Source organism: Akebia trifoliata, chromosome 4 (genome assembly GCF_017979445.1).
Source record: "Akebia trifoliata isolate Shusen 1 chromosome 4, ASM1797944v1, whole genome shotgun sequence".
Classification (NCBI taxonomy): Eukaryota; Viridiplantae; Streptophyta; class Magnoliopsida; order Ranunculales; family Lardizabalaceae; genus Akebia; species Akebia trifoliata.
The window spans coordinates 16,630,048-16,644,014 of record NC_141378.1 but is presented as its reverse complement, the minus strand read 5'-3'; the positions used below and the strand labels follow the sequence as shown (position 1 = coordinate 16,644,014).

At 32.3% G+C, this 13,967-nt stretch overlaps 2 protein-coding genes across 2 annotated transcripts; both read left to right on the top strand.

Moving 5' to 3' along the window:
• Positions 1-1,000: 1,000 nt before the first annotated feature.
• LOC147404190 (uncharacterized) lies at positions 1,001-1,906 on the top strand. Its single transcript, XM_086437826.1, has one exon. It carries the CDS (start codon positions 1,001-1,003, stop codon positions 1,904-1,906), a length of 906 nt encoding a protein of 301 aa, XP_086293952.1.
• Positions 1,907-6,323: 4,417 nt separating this feature from the next.
• On the top strand, positions 6,324-7,325 carry LOC147404189 (uncharacterized). The gene is made up of 2 exons (XM_086437825.1): positions 6,324-6,734; positions 7,041-7,325. The coding sequence occupies exons 1-2, from the start codon at positions 6,324-6,326 to the stop codon at positions 7,323-7,325; spliced, it is 696 nt and encodes a 231-aa protein (XP_086293951.1).
• The last annotated feature ends 6,642 nt before the right edge of the window (positions 7,326-13,967 follow it).

Genomic DNA, 13,967 nt, shown 5'->3' with positions numbered 1-13,967 from the left:
TAAAATTTATTGTATTGTTTTTTTATTATAAAGTTAAGAAGGTATGATTACTAACATTGGTGGGGAAAGGTACAATAAATAGTATATTATAATTAATTTGTGTACCCAATCAAAAACAGAAATGTGGCATTTTCTTTAGTCAAGTGATGGTTATAAATCATCATTTATCTTTAATAAACAGTATACATATTATAAAAAGAAAATTCTATGTTTAATTTATTTTAACTTTATTTGCATACCAATATGGTAGTGCCATGTGGAGAAAAAACTAAATAATTTAATCATTATTTATTAATTCTTTTGCTGATGTGGTGTTACGGCTACTCATTAACATAACACTAATGATTTTCTTATCCGTAAATTTTCACTTGGTTGACATAGCAAGCGTACAAAACTGTAGATCTTTTGCCTTATGTATCCCGAAGAAAGGTTTTATGTCTTTACCACGTCGACCAAGTGAAAATTATTGAGTAAGAAGATTGTGGCTCTTGACATAAACCAATTAAGAAAGGAAAAAGAAAAATCTCTTAACATTAGCCTCTGCTTGGAAAGAAATACCCGTTATTCCATTGAAGAGGTCTGGATGGCACTCCAGAAACTATTTTGCACTTATAACATTTAAACGATGCACAGGTAGTAGAAGAAATTTAAAAGCCCAGATTACGTTTAAAATTAAAACTTCGATTGATATCTTCAAAGAATGTTGCCATGATCCCTTATGTCCCTTCCTCGTTAGTTCCACACATCTGATGGTCCTTGGGATTTACACCACAAAAAACTAAACTATCGTCCAATGGTCTATATGTAAGGATGACTACTCTTTGTTATAATCTTCTATGGATTAGTAGTAATTAAATTCAGTTTGAATCATTCAAAGTCCACGAAAGTTTCTCTGTCTCTCTATATATCTAATTTCTTTCCCTCAAATTAATAAAGAGCATCTTATATCTCAATCCTCGTTCTTCAAGCAAGCACCAATAATCTTTGAAGTGAAAAAATTATGGATAGAAAGCTGGAAGAGCTTCAATCCATGGGTATCCTTGGCATCCTTAGGGAGGTCTACAATATCATATTTTCATGGAAAATGATTTTCTTCCAAATCACCTTGGCTTTCATCTTCCCTCTCTCATTCATCATCTTAGCTCACATAGATGTCTCCAATTACTTCTTCGTTAGGCTCATCCATGTAGCCTTTGGTGACCCATGGCCAGGGGGTAAGTATGATTGGATCATTAATCGCTTATTGCCCGAATTGACCATTTACTTTCTATCCAAGGTTTCATACCTCTTCTTTGTTTTTGTCCTCTCCATCTTTTCGACCTCTGCATGCATGTCCGTCATTGCATGTATATACACTGCCGAAGAAATTAGTTTCAGAAAGGTTATAAATGTAGTCCCGAAGATATGGAAAAGGCCTATGATGATATTCTTAAGCAATTTCGTCATAATGGCGTATTTTGATTTTTTCGCATTACTAGTAATTATATTATGGTGCATTATCTTTAAAAAGGTTAATGCAGTATCAGAGGCATATGAAATTCAAGCCTTAATCAAGAAAAATGAATTGATGAAGGGTAAGATGTGGGTTGCTAGTGTGATCTTAATTATATTTCAGATATTTTTTGTTATTATTCAATACGGATTTGGGAGATTGGTTATGCATGGGGAATCGTTAGGCATGGTGATTCGGGTCTGTTATGGGATTGTTTGCTTCTTGTTGCTCTCGAAACTGATTTTGGTGGGCCTCGTCAGTGAAACCATTATCTACTTCATCTGCAAATCATACGACCATGAGAGCATCGACAAGTCTTGGTTGACAGATCACTTGGAAGTATTGTTAGGGGAACGACATGTTCCTCCAAAGAGTAAAGATGTTCTATTAGCTAGAGAGTACTTTCATGTTTGATTAATTAGAAGATTTAAATGTTGTAACTCAAATTTTTACATTGTTATTTTATTTTTTATGTACGTAAATATTCAATTTATTTGGGATGTAATTTGCTGAATTTATTATCTGGGTGTTGTATTAATTATTCATTACCTAATATTCAAAGATTTTGATGTAAAAACTATGGAGCTTTAATTACTTTTTTCTCTTTTAATTAGATACTTTTGAAACCTATCTAGACCAATTCAAATTTTTTTTACCCCATCTTATGTTATAATGGGAAGACAGATTTCTAGATCAAAAGTTACTAGCAAATCAACTTTTTTTTTTTTTTTTGCGTTCTCGACGGAGATTTGATTGTTGGACAGATCTTCTAAGTTTTCTTCAGTTCTAATACTTTGTCATGACTTGTAATATATTTAATCTTATAACTTTTTGGGCAACATTATTGATTATTTTCACTACCATTTTTATTTTTATCTGTGAGATATATTCCCATAAACTCCTTAAAGAACTCTTTCACTACTGCATTTAAGAAAAATTAAGGATTACAAAATAAATCAAAAAATGGAAAAATTGAAGATAATAAATTTATTTTTTGGGAATAAAATCTAGAGTGTTTTTTACAAGATATTCAAGGTGTGAGTTTTTGAGTCATTTCATGTTAGTCCCTCATAAATGACGACCATCAAAGGGCATATGTCGTCAGTTTCAAATGCAAGGGGTAGTTGAAAGATAGGAAAATTGCATAATGATTTGAATTTTCCATTTCGATTTATCGATCTCGCCAATTGAGATGGGTTCACTAGGTAAGGTGCCATTAAGAAAGAAAAAAAGTTCACTAAATGGGCCACCTAGTTAGAATTGAAAAATTAGGGAGGTCCATTGTATAATTTTCCCTTTAAATATTATTCACCAAAGAGGGGAGTCCAATTGTTTCAAGATACTGTAGAAATTTGAATTTTATTGAGATTCTTGGATGAATATTACAAAAGCCCTAATAGGGTATTTATAGACATTACATTAACCAAGATATATGAAAATTACCTAATATAAATATTCTAGAAAATATCTTAATGGATATATTTTAAATATCAATATATATTCTAGAATATCCTCCATCACAATTTTCCATTTGTTATAAGATACATTAACAATGATACAGTGTATCTCATGCATCTTATTTTCTAACATCCTTCTACAATTGCATGGTCCTTAATATGCAATTGATTTTGTTGAATAATTGTTTGATCTCATTAACGGATATGTTCATTGATCGTCAAAGTGTCAATTGTACTTGTTAATGGTCATCGTCTGTCTATGAAGTCTATCAATATCGCATCCTGCTCTTTTTGAATCTGTCGGAGCCGGTGACTTATTAAACCAGATCTGTCATGATCCCTCCTAGAAGCATAAAAAGTAAGTTTGTGCCATTTAAATGAAAGACCTCTCATCGGAGAGATTTTAGATATAAAAAAAAAAATGGGAACATGTAACATGAATGTATGAAATTGGGAGATTTGTAGAGATATAGAAGGAGTTGTGATTTTTATTGAAAAAACAAAAAACCTAAAATAATAGCAAAGAAGAAAATAAAAGATATCTCAATCCGGCGATGACGCAACAATGTCAGTGGTGCCATCGTCGAAAAAAGACATACCAAGATCAAGCTCTCAATAGAGCTTAGGCTTTGATATCATGTAAAAATCTGAGTTTATTGAGAATTATTGGATATATATTATATGAACCCCATTAAACAATTTATAGAGACTACATCAACCAATATATTAGAAATTAACCTAATACAAATATATTAATTATCTATAATTCCTAATTTAAAATATCTTAATACATATTACTAAATATTTTATTTTCAATCACCACCTCAACCTTCCTTTTGTTATGAGATACATTGACAATGATACAATGTATCTCATGTATCATAATATGATGTATCTAGTGGGTCACCGATTCCGACAAACTCAAAAATGAGCGGGATGTGACAATGATAATCTTCACAGATAGGTAATAACCACCATCAAGCTTGATTGGACGTTTGTTGATATCCATCATCAAATATTTCATGAGATCAAGCGAAGTTATTCAATTAAATCAATTACATACTCTTTCTTTAAAAGACCATGCAATTGCGGGAGGATGTAAGAGATGCATCATATTATGATGCAAGAGATACATTTTATCATTGTCAATGTATCTCATAATAAAAGGAAGGTTGAGGTGGTGATTGAAAATAAAATATTTAGTAATATCTATCAAGAAATTCTAAATTAGGAATTATAGATAATTAATCTATTTGTATTAAGTAAATTGCTAATATCTTGGTTGATGTAATCTCTATAAATTTTCTAATATGGTTCATATAATATTCATTCAAGAATTCTCAATAAACTCAGATTTCTACATATACCAATATATTTATTGCCACGTGTAAGATAACAATGCTCAAATATTTTAAAACTTGAATAGTTGAAGCCTAAAACGTTTGTATAATATAGATTTTAAAATCTAAAACCATATTCTATTTTTAAATTTGTGAACCTTGTTTAGCTGATTTCTTATTCTAATAATTAGAGATTAATTACTCTTATAATCCAAGGCCCAAGCCAAACTTAACATCGGAATATGGGCAAGAATTCTATTCTAAAATCCAAACCAAACACCCACCAACAATGTAATCTACACTAATGATGTTTTGGTTCTTTTAAAGGAATTTTGAACCCAAACCCAAAAATTTGTTGAACCCAAACCAAAAATGTGGTAGGTTTTTCGATGGTATAAGAAAATTATTGTTTCGAAACTCAATCGGATCTGTCTTTTATTAATTCAAAACCCAATCCTATATGATAATTATTGTTCCGGATTTGATTCGGTCCGAAAATCAATATTTTCAAATTGGTCCAATCCAATTCAATTTAATTGTAAGTATGCATGCAAGGTGGCGTTTGGAGGCCATAAAGAAAACCAAACATTGTGCCAAACATTTTTCAAAACATAGGTTAGAAGTTTCGGAATTGGCTGACTTTTTGTGAGGATGATCTCTATGATGAAGAGATCATCAAACCGTTCTAAAACTTCAAACCCTATCAAAAGTGATTTACAAAAATCAGACGATTCACGATTCTTTAACTTGTAAATTAGGGTTAGAAGTTTTGAAATGAACTGAGTTTTGGTGAGGATGATCTTTTCATCATAGAAATCATCATTACAAAAAATCAGCCTATTCCAAAACTTCTAACCCATGTTTTAAAAAATGTTGGGCACAATGTTTGGCTTTCTTTAGGACTGTTGAACGCTCCCCATGAATAAAATATAGTAAGATAGTTGAACGAAAAGAGATGCGATGAGTTATAAGATTGGGTCCTTCTTTAAATCCAAATACTTGATCCCAATTCCGGATCAGGACCAGTAAGTATTGAATCGGAATGAATTTCGGATTTGATTCGATCCATATACAAGTCCATGTATATCCAAAGATAAGAAGCTTCCAAGAAAATGTGAGGAGGGGGGTATTTTAGTAATATTTGACGAATGTGCAAGAACGTGTTGACTCAATCGTGGAGGAAACTTCGCTCTACGGTCTAATCACGGCACAGGACCTTCGCGTGAAAGACCTGACGAAGTCTTGCACTAGCCGCCTTTACCAATTATACAATTAAATTACAAATATGCCATAGCTATTATGAAACAGAGTTGTTTTCTGGAGCGACGGTCTAAATCTATTTGCCGGACTGACATGTTTTTTTTGCTGAGGTAGTTTTCATGTTTTATTACCTAAAATTTATTGTATTCTTTACTTACTAAAAATTTAATATAAACAGAAATTTTCTTGTACAGGCCTCAATGGCTAATAAAAGAGGATTAAATGAACAATTTTTTAATAAAGCATTTTATTAATTATATAAAACAATGGTACAAGTCACAGGGCATAATAAAAGAGGATTAAAGAAATTCCTGTCATTCCATTGAAGAGATATGGGTGACACTCCAGAAACTTTTTCCCAATAAAACATTATAAGTCGTGGAATGGTTAGACTATATTGCAAGTCTTACGTATAGATTAGGACCCCAAATTGTATTTAAATGTTTGAAATTTGTTTAAGATTATTGTTATCAACCCTTGTGTTTGTGTACCTTCCTATCATCCTCCTTAGGTCCTGACTACTGATGGTCCTTGAGATTTGAATCAGAAACATCTAGAAAATCATCCAACAGTCTAGATCGTGGGGAGGACCATGCTACACTATACTCCTTTGGGTTAGTTCATGGACTAATAGATGTAGTTTAACAAGTCAAAGTCCAACCTACACCAACCATTGATCTATCTTCTTTGTCCTCAAAGCCCATCTTATTTCTTTAACTCTCCCCCTCTCATTTTGCAAGCAAACACCAATCTTTGAAGGGAAAAGAAAAAAGCATGGATAGAGAGCCAGAAGAGCTTCAATTTCTAGGTGTGTTTGGCATCTTTAGCGAAGCCTACAAGATCATATTATCATGGAAAAAGATTTTCTCTCAAATCACCTTGGCTTTGATCCTCCCTCTTTCCTTCTTCATCTTAGCTCACAAACATGTCTCCCAATTCCTTTCTGGAAAAATCATCCATAATGAAGTCGCGTTACAAGATACGTGGTCGGGTGATCCTACGTACAAAAAGATTACTAATCACTTATCGTCCGAATGGACCGCTTTTTGGCTATTCAAGGCTGCATATGTTCTATTCGCTCTCGTCTTCTCCCTCCTTTCGACCTCCGCATGTGTGTACACCATTGCATGCATCTATACCGCGAAAGATATTACTTTCAAAAAGGTTATAAGTGTTGTCCCAAAGGTATGGAAAAGGCTTATGATCACGTTCTTATGTAATTTCATCATAATGATGGTATTTATTATCATTTTTGCAATATTACTCCTATTATGGGCCTTTCTAATAGTACCCTCCGTCGTGGGCATGATAATTTTGGGGAGTCTATTAATTATTATCTTGATTGGATCCGGGTACATTAGCATCTTATATAATTTGGCTTGTGTGGTATCGGTTTTGGAAGACGTGTATGGAATTCAAGCCTTGATAAAGAGCAAGACATTGATGAAGGGTAAGATGTGGGTTGCGAGTGCGATTTTCGTTATATTTCAGATATTTATGAGTATAAATCATTTTGGAATATTTGAGAAATTGGTCGAGCATGGGCAGTCGTTAGGCATGGTGAATCGGGTTTCTTTTGGGATCGTGTGTTGGTTGTTTCTTTCCATTCTGCTTCTCTTTTCCCTCGTTGTTCAAACGGTTCTCTACTTCGTCTGCAAATCGTACCATAATGAGAGCATCGACAAATCATGCCTGGCAGATCATTTGGAAGTTTATTTAGGGGAATATACTCCTCTGAAGAGCAAAGATGTTCAATTGGAGCAATTTGATATTTGATTAGTAGATTTAAATATTATAATTCTAACTTTTGGATTTATAGTATAAAGTTTGTGTCTGTGAATTATGATGAATTATATAAATGTCTTTCTCATGTAGAAAAGACCCATCAAATATTTTCAATAATATCATTGTTTTTGTTTTAATCAAAATTTTGCCCAATTTTGGAATTATGGGTCCATGTCCCACTTGTATATACTGATGCTGCATAATAATGTCAAAGCAAATTCATTTACAAGGGAAAATGGATTTCTTGGAGAGAAAAAAAAAATGAATTTTAATGTCTGATTGCAGAAGGAAAATCCCCAAAAGATGGTTGGTTTTAGTTTTGGGATGCTCATGAGAGAATAAAATCAAGAGATGAGAAAATCCTTTTTCTGAGGGTTGGGAGGGAAAATATTTCCCCACCAATTGAGGAAAAATCACATTCCAAAGGAAATTGATTTCTTCTCATAAATATGTAATCATTCACCTGCAATACCATAGACTTGGAATCAAGACCTTGCCTTTGTCTAGGGTTATAACACTCTGTTCAAATAATTTCAGTAGTCGTTTACAATTATGATTTGGCTCATATAAAATCCTAAAACCCAAAAAATTAAATCTAACATTAAAATGAGATAATTTTCATTGGCACCCCAACTTTTACTTATTCTTAATCATTCACTTATTTTCTTTGTTTTTAATTGGAGTATCATAAGTAAAAGTTTGGGTGCCAAATAGCAGTTCTAAAAAAAATATGAGAATAACCCATAACAAATAAACAAACATTAATTAAATTATTTAAAAGGGGTCTCAATTTTATAGATATATTATTAAAGTTTTAGATGAGTATTTTATTTGAGGGTGTCAAACCAGATTTTAAACAGTTGATGATCCTCATATTTCACATAGAATCAATCTCGAGGCATATCTAATGGTAGTGATTTTTTGGCTGATGTGGCACTACCCATTAAGTCTTTTAATGTGAGTACTCATCATGGAAAGAAATACCTGCCATTCCGTTGAAGAGATCTGGGTGGCACTCCAGAAACCTTTTCCAATTAAACAATATATAAGTGATGGAATGCGTAGATTAAATAAATTAAGTCATACGTATAGATAAAGACCACAAATTGTATTTAAATATATGTGATATTATTGAAGAATAGTGTTGTCATGAACCCATGTGTCCCTTCCTACCATCCTCCCTAGGCCCACACCACTGCAGCTCCTTGAGATTTACACCTGGTCGTTTAGAAAATCATCCAACAGTCTAGATGTGAGGATATGTATGTACTTTTGAAGAGTCAAAGTCCACCCTCCTTAATGCAATTCATGGACTTATAGATGATGGTTGGAAGTCAAACTCCACCTCTCCACCATTCATTCTCTCCACATCTTTCCATCTTCTTCTCCCCCAACCCATTTTGTTTATCATCTCTCCCCTATTTCTTCAATCAAACACCAATCTTTGAAAGTAAAAAAAAATTATGGATAGAGAGCCAGAAGAGCTTCAATTCATGGGTGTGTTGGGAATCTTTAAGGAAGCCTACAAGATCATATTTTCATGGAAAAAGATTTTCTCTCAAATCACCTTGGCTTTAATCCTCCCTCTCTCTTTCATCTTCTTAGCTCACATACATATCTCGGAAATTATTTTCTGGAAGATCATCCATAACGAAGTCATCTTAAACGACCAGTTGTTGGATGGTCCCATGCACAAGAAGGTCAATAATCGATTATCGTCCGAGTGGACCGCTTATTGGCTATTCAAGGCTGCATACCTTCTCTTCGTATTCGTCCTCTCCCTCCTTTCGACCTCGGCGTGTGTGTACACCATTGCATGCATCTATACCGCCAAAGATATTACTTTCAAAAAGATTGTGAGTGTAGTCCCAAAGGTATGGAAAAGGCTTATGATCACGTTCTTATGTAATTTCGTCTTAATGTTAGTATATATTATGGTTGCAATACTATTATTAGTATTATGGGGTTTTCTATTAGGAGGCTCCGTCGTGGGCCTAATAATCTTAGTGATCTTTTTGATCATTTTCTTGATTGGATTCACGTATATAAGCGTCGTGTATAATCTGGCTAGTGTGATATCGGTTTTGGAAGATATGTACGGAATTCAAGCCATGATCAAGAGCAAGGAATTGATTAAGGGTAAGACGTGGGTCGCTGCTACGGTTTTTGTTATATTTCAGATAATTTCAAGTTTGAATCAAATCGGATATGAGAAATTCGTTGTGCATGGAGCGTCGTTAGGCATGGTGAATCGAGTATGTTATGGGATCATTTTCTTCTTGTTTCTTTCGATTCTAATTCTCCTTTCTCTCATGGTTCAAACAATTATTTACTTTGTTTGCAAATCGTACCACAACGAGAGCATTGATAAATCGTGTCTAGCGGATCACTTGGAAGCTTATTTAGGGGAATATGTTCCTCTTAAGAGTAAAGATGTTCAATTAGAGCAATTTGATGTTTGATTAGTAAATTTAAATGTTGTAATTGTAACTTTTAGATTTCTAGTACAAGTTTGTGAAAAAGGATGATGAATTATGTAGATGTCTTTCTTTTGTAGAAAAGACTCGAAATATATTATAAGGAATAGAATGTGATGCACAATGATGCTTTCTCTAGAATACCACCCCTCTATATGTTCCATTCCAAAAGATAAAAATATGAAAATATAGCGAACCCAATACTAAATAAGTAAAATTTGAAATAAAAATATGTTTTAATTTGATCTTATTCGTTGATTTTATCATACCCGACGAAAAGCCAGAGTCCATACCTCTTATTGTGTCGAACAAAGATTAATTTAAAATATAAAAAAATTGGTGCTTGATATCATTTAAGGAGAAACTTAAACTAGGAAAAATAATTAGATTACTTAAAAAATCACTAATTTATATGAATGGCTTACAAGTTAATTAGAACAATCGATGCTCCTAGTGATTCACATCACACCAATCTTGATGCATATCTAATAGTATTGCCCTTCGGTTAGAGCACCTTGAATCATTTGACTTTTTAAAAAAATTGGTCAAGATGGAGTATTGGAAGGGAATGAAGAAATTGTATCCAATTAATCGATAATTTCCACAGACATAAATTCTACTTTTTGCCGGCCCAAAATTCTTTCTCAAAACTTTCAAAGGCATTAATTCTGCTTCTATCTGATTTCTTATAATTTGGATATTAATTTATTAGGAATACGTCCACATAATGCCATTAATCATAAAAGTTATATAATTTAATTGTGTGTAAACACACTTTGGATTGTAGATAATTGTCGATCTTATTTTCATGTTGGAAAATGACCATGCAGGTCTAACTTTTGAGGATTTTTACGAAATAGTCTCCTAGTAAAAAATACTGACCATTAAAGACCCACTTTTCAAAACATTATCCTTTTAAGGATTTTTTGAAATAATTTTTAATAAAATACCAAGATTATCTTTCTAAACAAAGTTCGAACGTGTTAAAAAAAATAATCTCCATTCTTGATGAGTATTTGAGTTACCTCTATGGTTTAAAATTGGTGGTATGCTCTTGACTTGCCTTCTCTTAGATATTAATGGAAAAAAACCAATGGTTTTTTTTTTTTTTTTAAATTCAAAATTAACCATTTTCTACCTCTAGGATGAACGACGACGTGCCAATGATGGTTATTGTGATCATCACCACCACCTTCATCACATCACTGTTGTTTTTATCATCATTACATCATATTCATCCTTATCACCATTGTTCAACAGATTAAAAATATCTAATTTTAGAGAGAAAAATCAAAGATTTTTTACGTCATTGTTCATTGATCTATAAGCGAAAAATGATATCTAGGTGCATGTAATCAATTTTAAAACAGGGGTGAGACAATTTCTTAAAACGTATTTAAATGTTGTTTGAAAGATAAGTTTTGGTATTTTATTAAAAAAATATATTTTAAAAGGTCCTTCAAAGTCAATGTTTGAAAAAGAGGGTCTTAAATGGATTGTATTTTCAATTAGGAGTTTGTTTGATAAATTTATTTAAAATTGGGCATGCATGATCCTTTTCCCTTCGATGTTTTCTTTGAATGAAAGAGATGCACCTCCAACAAAGAAAATGAAGAAACATATTATATGCAAAAAAGAAATAATGATTTTATTATAATTCAAGAGAAACTATACCAAGAAAAATACAAAAACAATTAGATACTTTAGAGTTTTCATTAAAAGGAGATGAAATCCCAATCTAGTGATTTTTAAGGTGAAGTGTGGAGGAATCTCCATCATTGATTGGGAGAGGGAGTAAGTCATAATTTAGTCGAAGCACTCTCAGGAAGTCTAAGATGTTTATGCAAATTGAGGTAGATTTTTTTTTGTATTTCTTGTATAATTAATTATGTTTTCATAAACATTTAAGTTTTTAGTTTTTATTTATTTATTATCATTTTCTATGTTTTTATTTATTTATTTATATGTTGAAGTTGGGGACCTCGAGATCATCACAACATAAAAATTTTCTTAATGTCATTATTTTATTGATAATGAATTTTTGAAACATTAATTAGATGATATATCAAATGAGTTATCCTACCATACACTACTTAGTTACTCCTCCATCTTATGAATGATAGTAGATTTTTATTTTATTAGAAAATAAATATATTATAATATTCAACAAAAATGTATTTCATATATTAATCTTGAGAGGTTGGCTCAATGGCTATTCCAGATTGATAAGTGGTTAATATCTGTAGGTCGTGAGTTCAACACCTAGTATGAGCATTAAATCCTCAGGGGTCATTCACAATATTGCACCCTCACTTACCTAGTGCATGTGATGTGTAGGCATTGTACATTCTCTAAGACTAGTCCTTGGACAAAACCATGGTCTATGGATTGATCCATTGTCCATCGAGATACTCAATTATTAAAAAAAAAATGTATTTCACTTATTGAATATATATATATATATGGGTCCCGTTCAGCACCCTAAGCTTTACCACACATTTTAACAAACGTGTTTTGTCTTACATGGGTTAGAAGTTTTGAAATGGGCTGATTTTTGGTGAGGATGATCTCTATGGTGAGGAGATCATCCTCACCAAAAATCAGCTCATTCCAAAACTTCTAACCCCATCAAAAATGGTTTACAAAAAATGGACGGTCCACGATTTTTCAACGTGTAAACATGGGGCTAAACATTTTGGAATGGGCTGATTTTTGGGGAGGATGATCTTCTAATCATAGAGATCATCCTTACCAAAAATCAGCCCATTCGAAAACTTCTAACCCATGTAGGACAAAAAACGTTTGTTAAAGTGTGTGGTAAAACTTAGGGTGCTGAACATTTCCCTATATATATATATAGGGTCCCGTTCGCCACCCTTAGTTTTACCACACACTTTAACAAACGCGTTTTGTCTTACATGGGTTAGAAGTTTCGGAATGAGCTGATTTTTGGTGAGGATGATCTCTATGGTGAGGAGATCATCCTCACCAAAAATCAGCTCATTCCAAAACTTCTAACACCATCAAAATTGATTTACAAAAAATGGACGGTCCACGATTTTTCAACGTGTAAACATGGGGCTAAACATTTCGGAATGGGCTGATTTTTGGAGAGGATGATCTTCTAATCATAGAGATCATCCTCACCAAAAATCAGCTCATTCCAAAACTTCTAACCCATGTAGGACAAAAAACGTTTGTTAAAGTGTGTGGTAAAACTTAGGGTGCTGAACATTTCCCATATATATATATATATATATATATATATATATATATATATATATATATATATATATATATATATGATTTATGATAACAAGGTATCCTAAAAGTTATAGCATTTGTAGTTATGCAATTTTCGAAATAAGAATCATCGATTACTTTGAGTTTAGAGAGTTGTCTAGAGTCGCCATTGGTCAATGGATTCAAAGGTGTCATTGGTAACCAGAAGAAATGCATTTTGTACCTCTTACTCCTCATACCAATTATGTAGGAGTGTCCATGGGTACTCATTTTACAGGAAATAAAAGCTGTGCTTTCGATTTCCTTTTTATTGAAGTTGATTAGAGTCAGGTCTAATATGGAACCAACTCATAGGAACGGAAATTGTTAGGTTTTATCCAATAGTTACTCCTTTGTCGGAATTGATTTATTTTTTCATTTCTTTTTGTAATATATACATAATTTACAATTTTCCTACATTTTTTTTAATTAAGAATGTTATACAAAGTTATTCAATTTTTTCATATAAATTATGCATTGGAATTTAAAATGAGCCATCTCTTCTACGATTCTATTATTTGTAAAAAGATAAATTTAATTCTTTAAAAAATTATTAACTCATGTATTTACTGAAATAAATGAAAATTAAGTTGATATTTTGTAGATGATAATATATTAGAATTAAAAAAAAAATTTACAAAGATGATTTGAAAAAAAAAATAAAATTCCAAAGCGATCCGATTTCACCTATTTTAGAATCAAAAAGTCAAAAATTGAAAAAATATAATGGTTATGGATGGAAGTAGGATAAAACCGTACCAAAACCGACCCATTGACAGCGCTATAATAATAACTTGATGTTTACACTAGTGAGGTTTTTTGCCACGTGGTACCAGTTCTTTTCAAGTCAAAAGGAACCCGATTCCAAACTAAG

What these genes read in the sequence shown, in the direction of transcription:
- LOC147404190 (XM_086437826.1), top strand. Translation starts at nt 1,001, where the DNA reads ATGGATAGAAAGCTGGAAGAGCTTCAATCCATGGGTATCCTTGGCATC.
- LOC147404189 (XM_086437825.1), top strand. Translation starts at nt 6,324, where the DNA reads ATGGATAGAGAGCCAGAAGAGCTTCAATTTCTAGGTGTGTTTGGCATC. An exon ending in TTATAAGTGTTGTCCCAAAG is followed by an intron (nt 6,735 to 7,040) that starts GTATGGAAAAGG and finishes GTTATATTTCAG; the next exon opens with ATATTTATGAGTATAAATCA.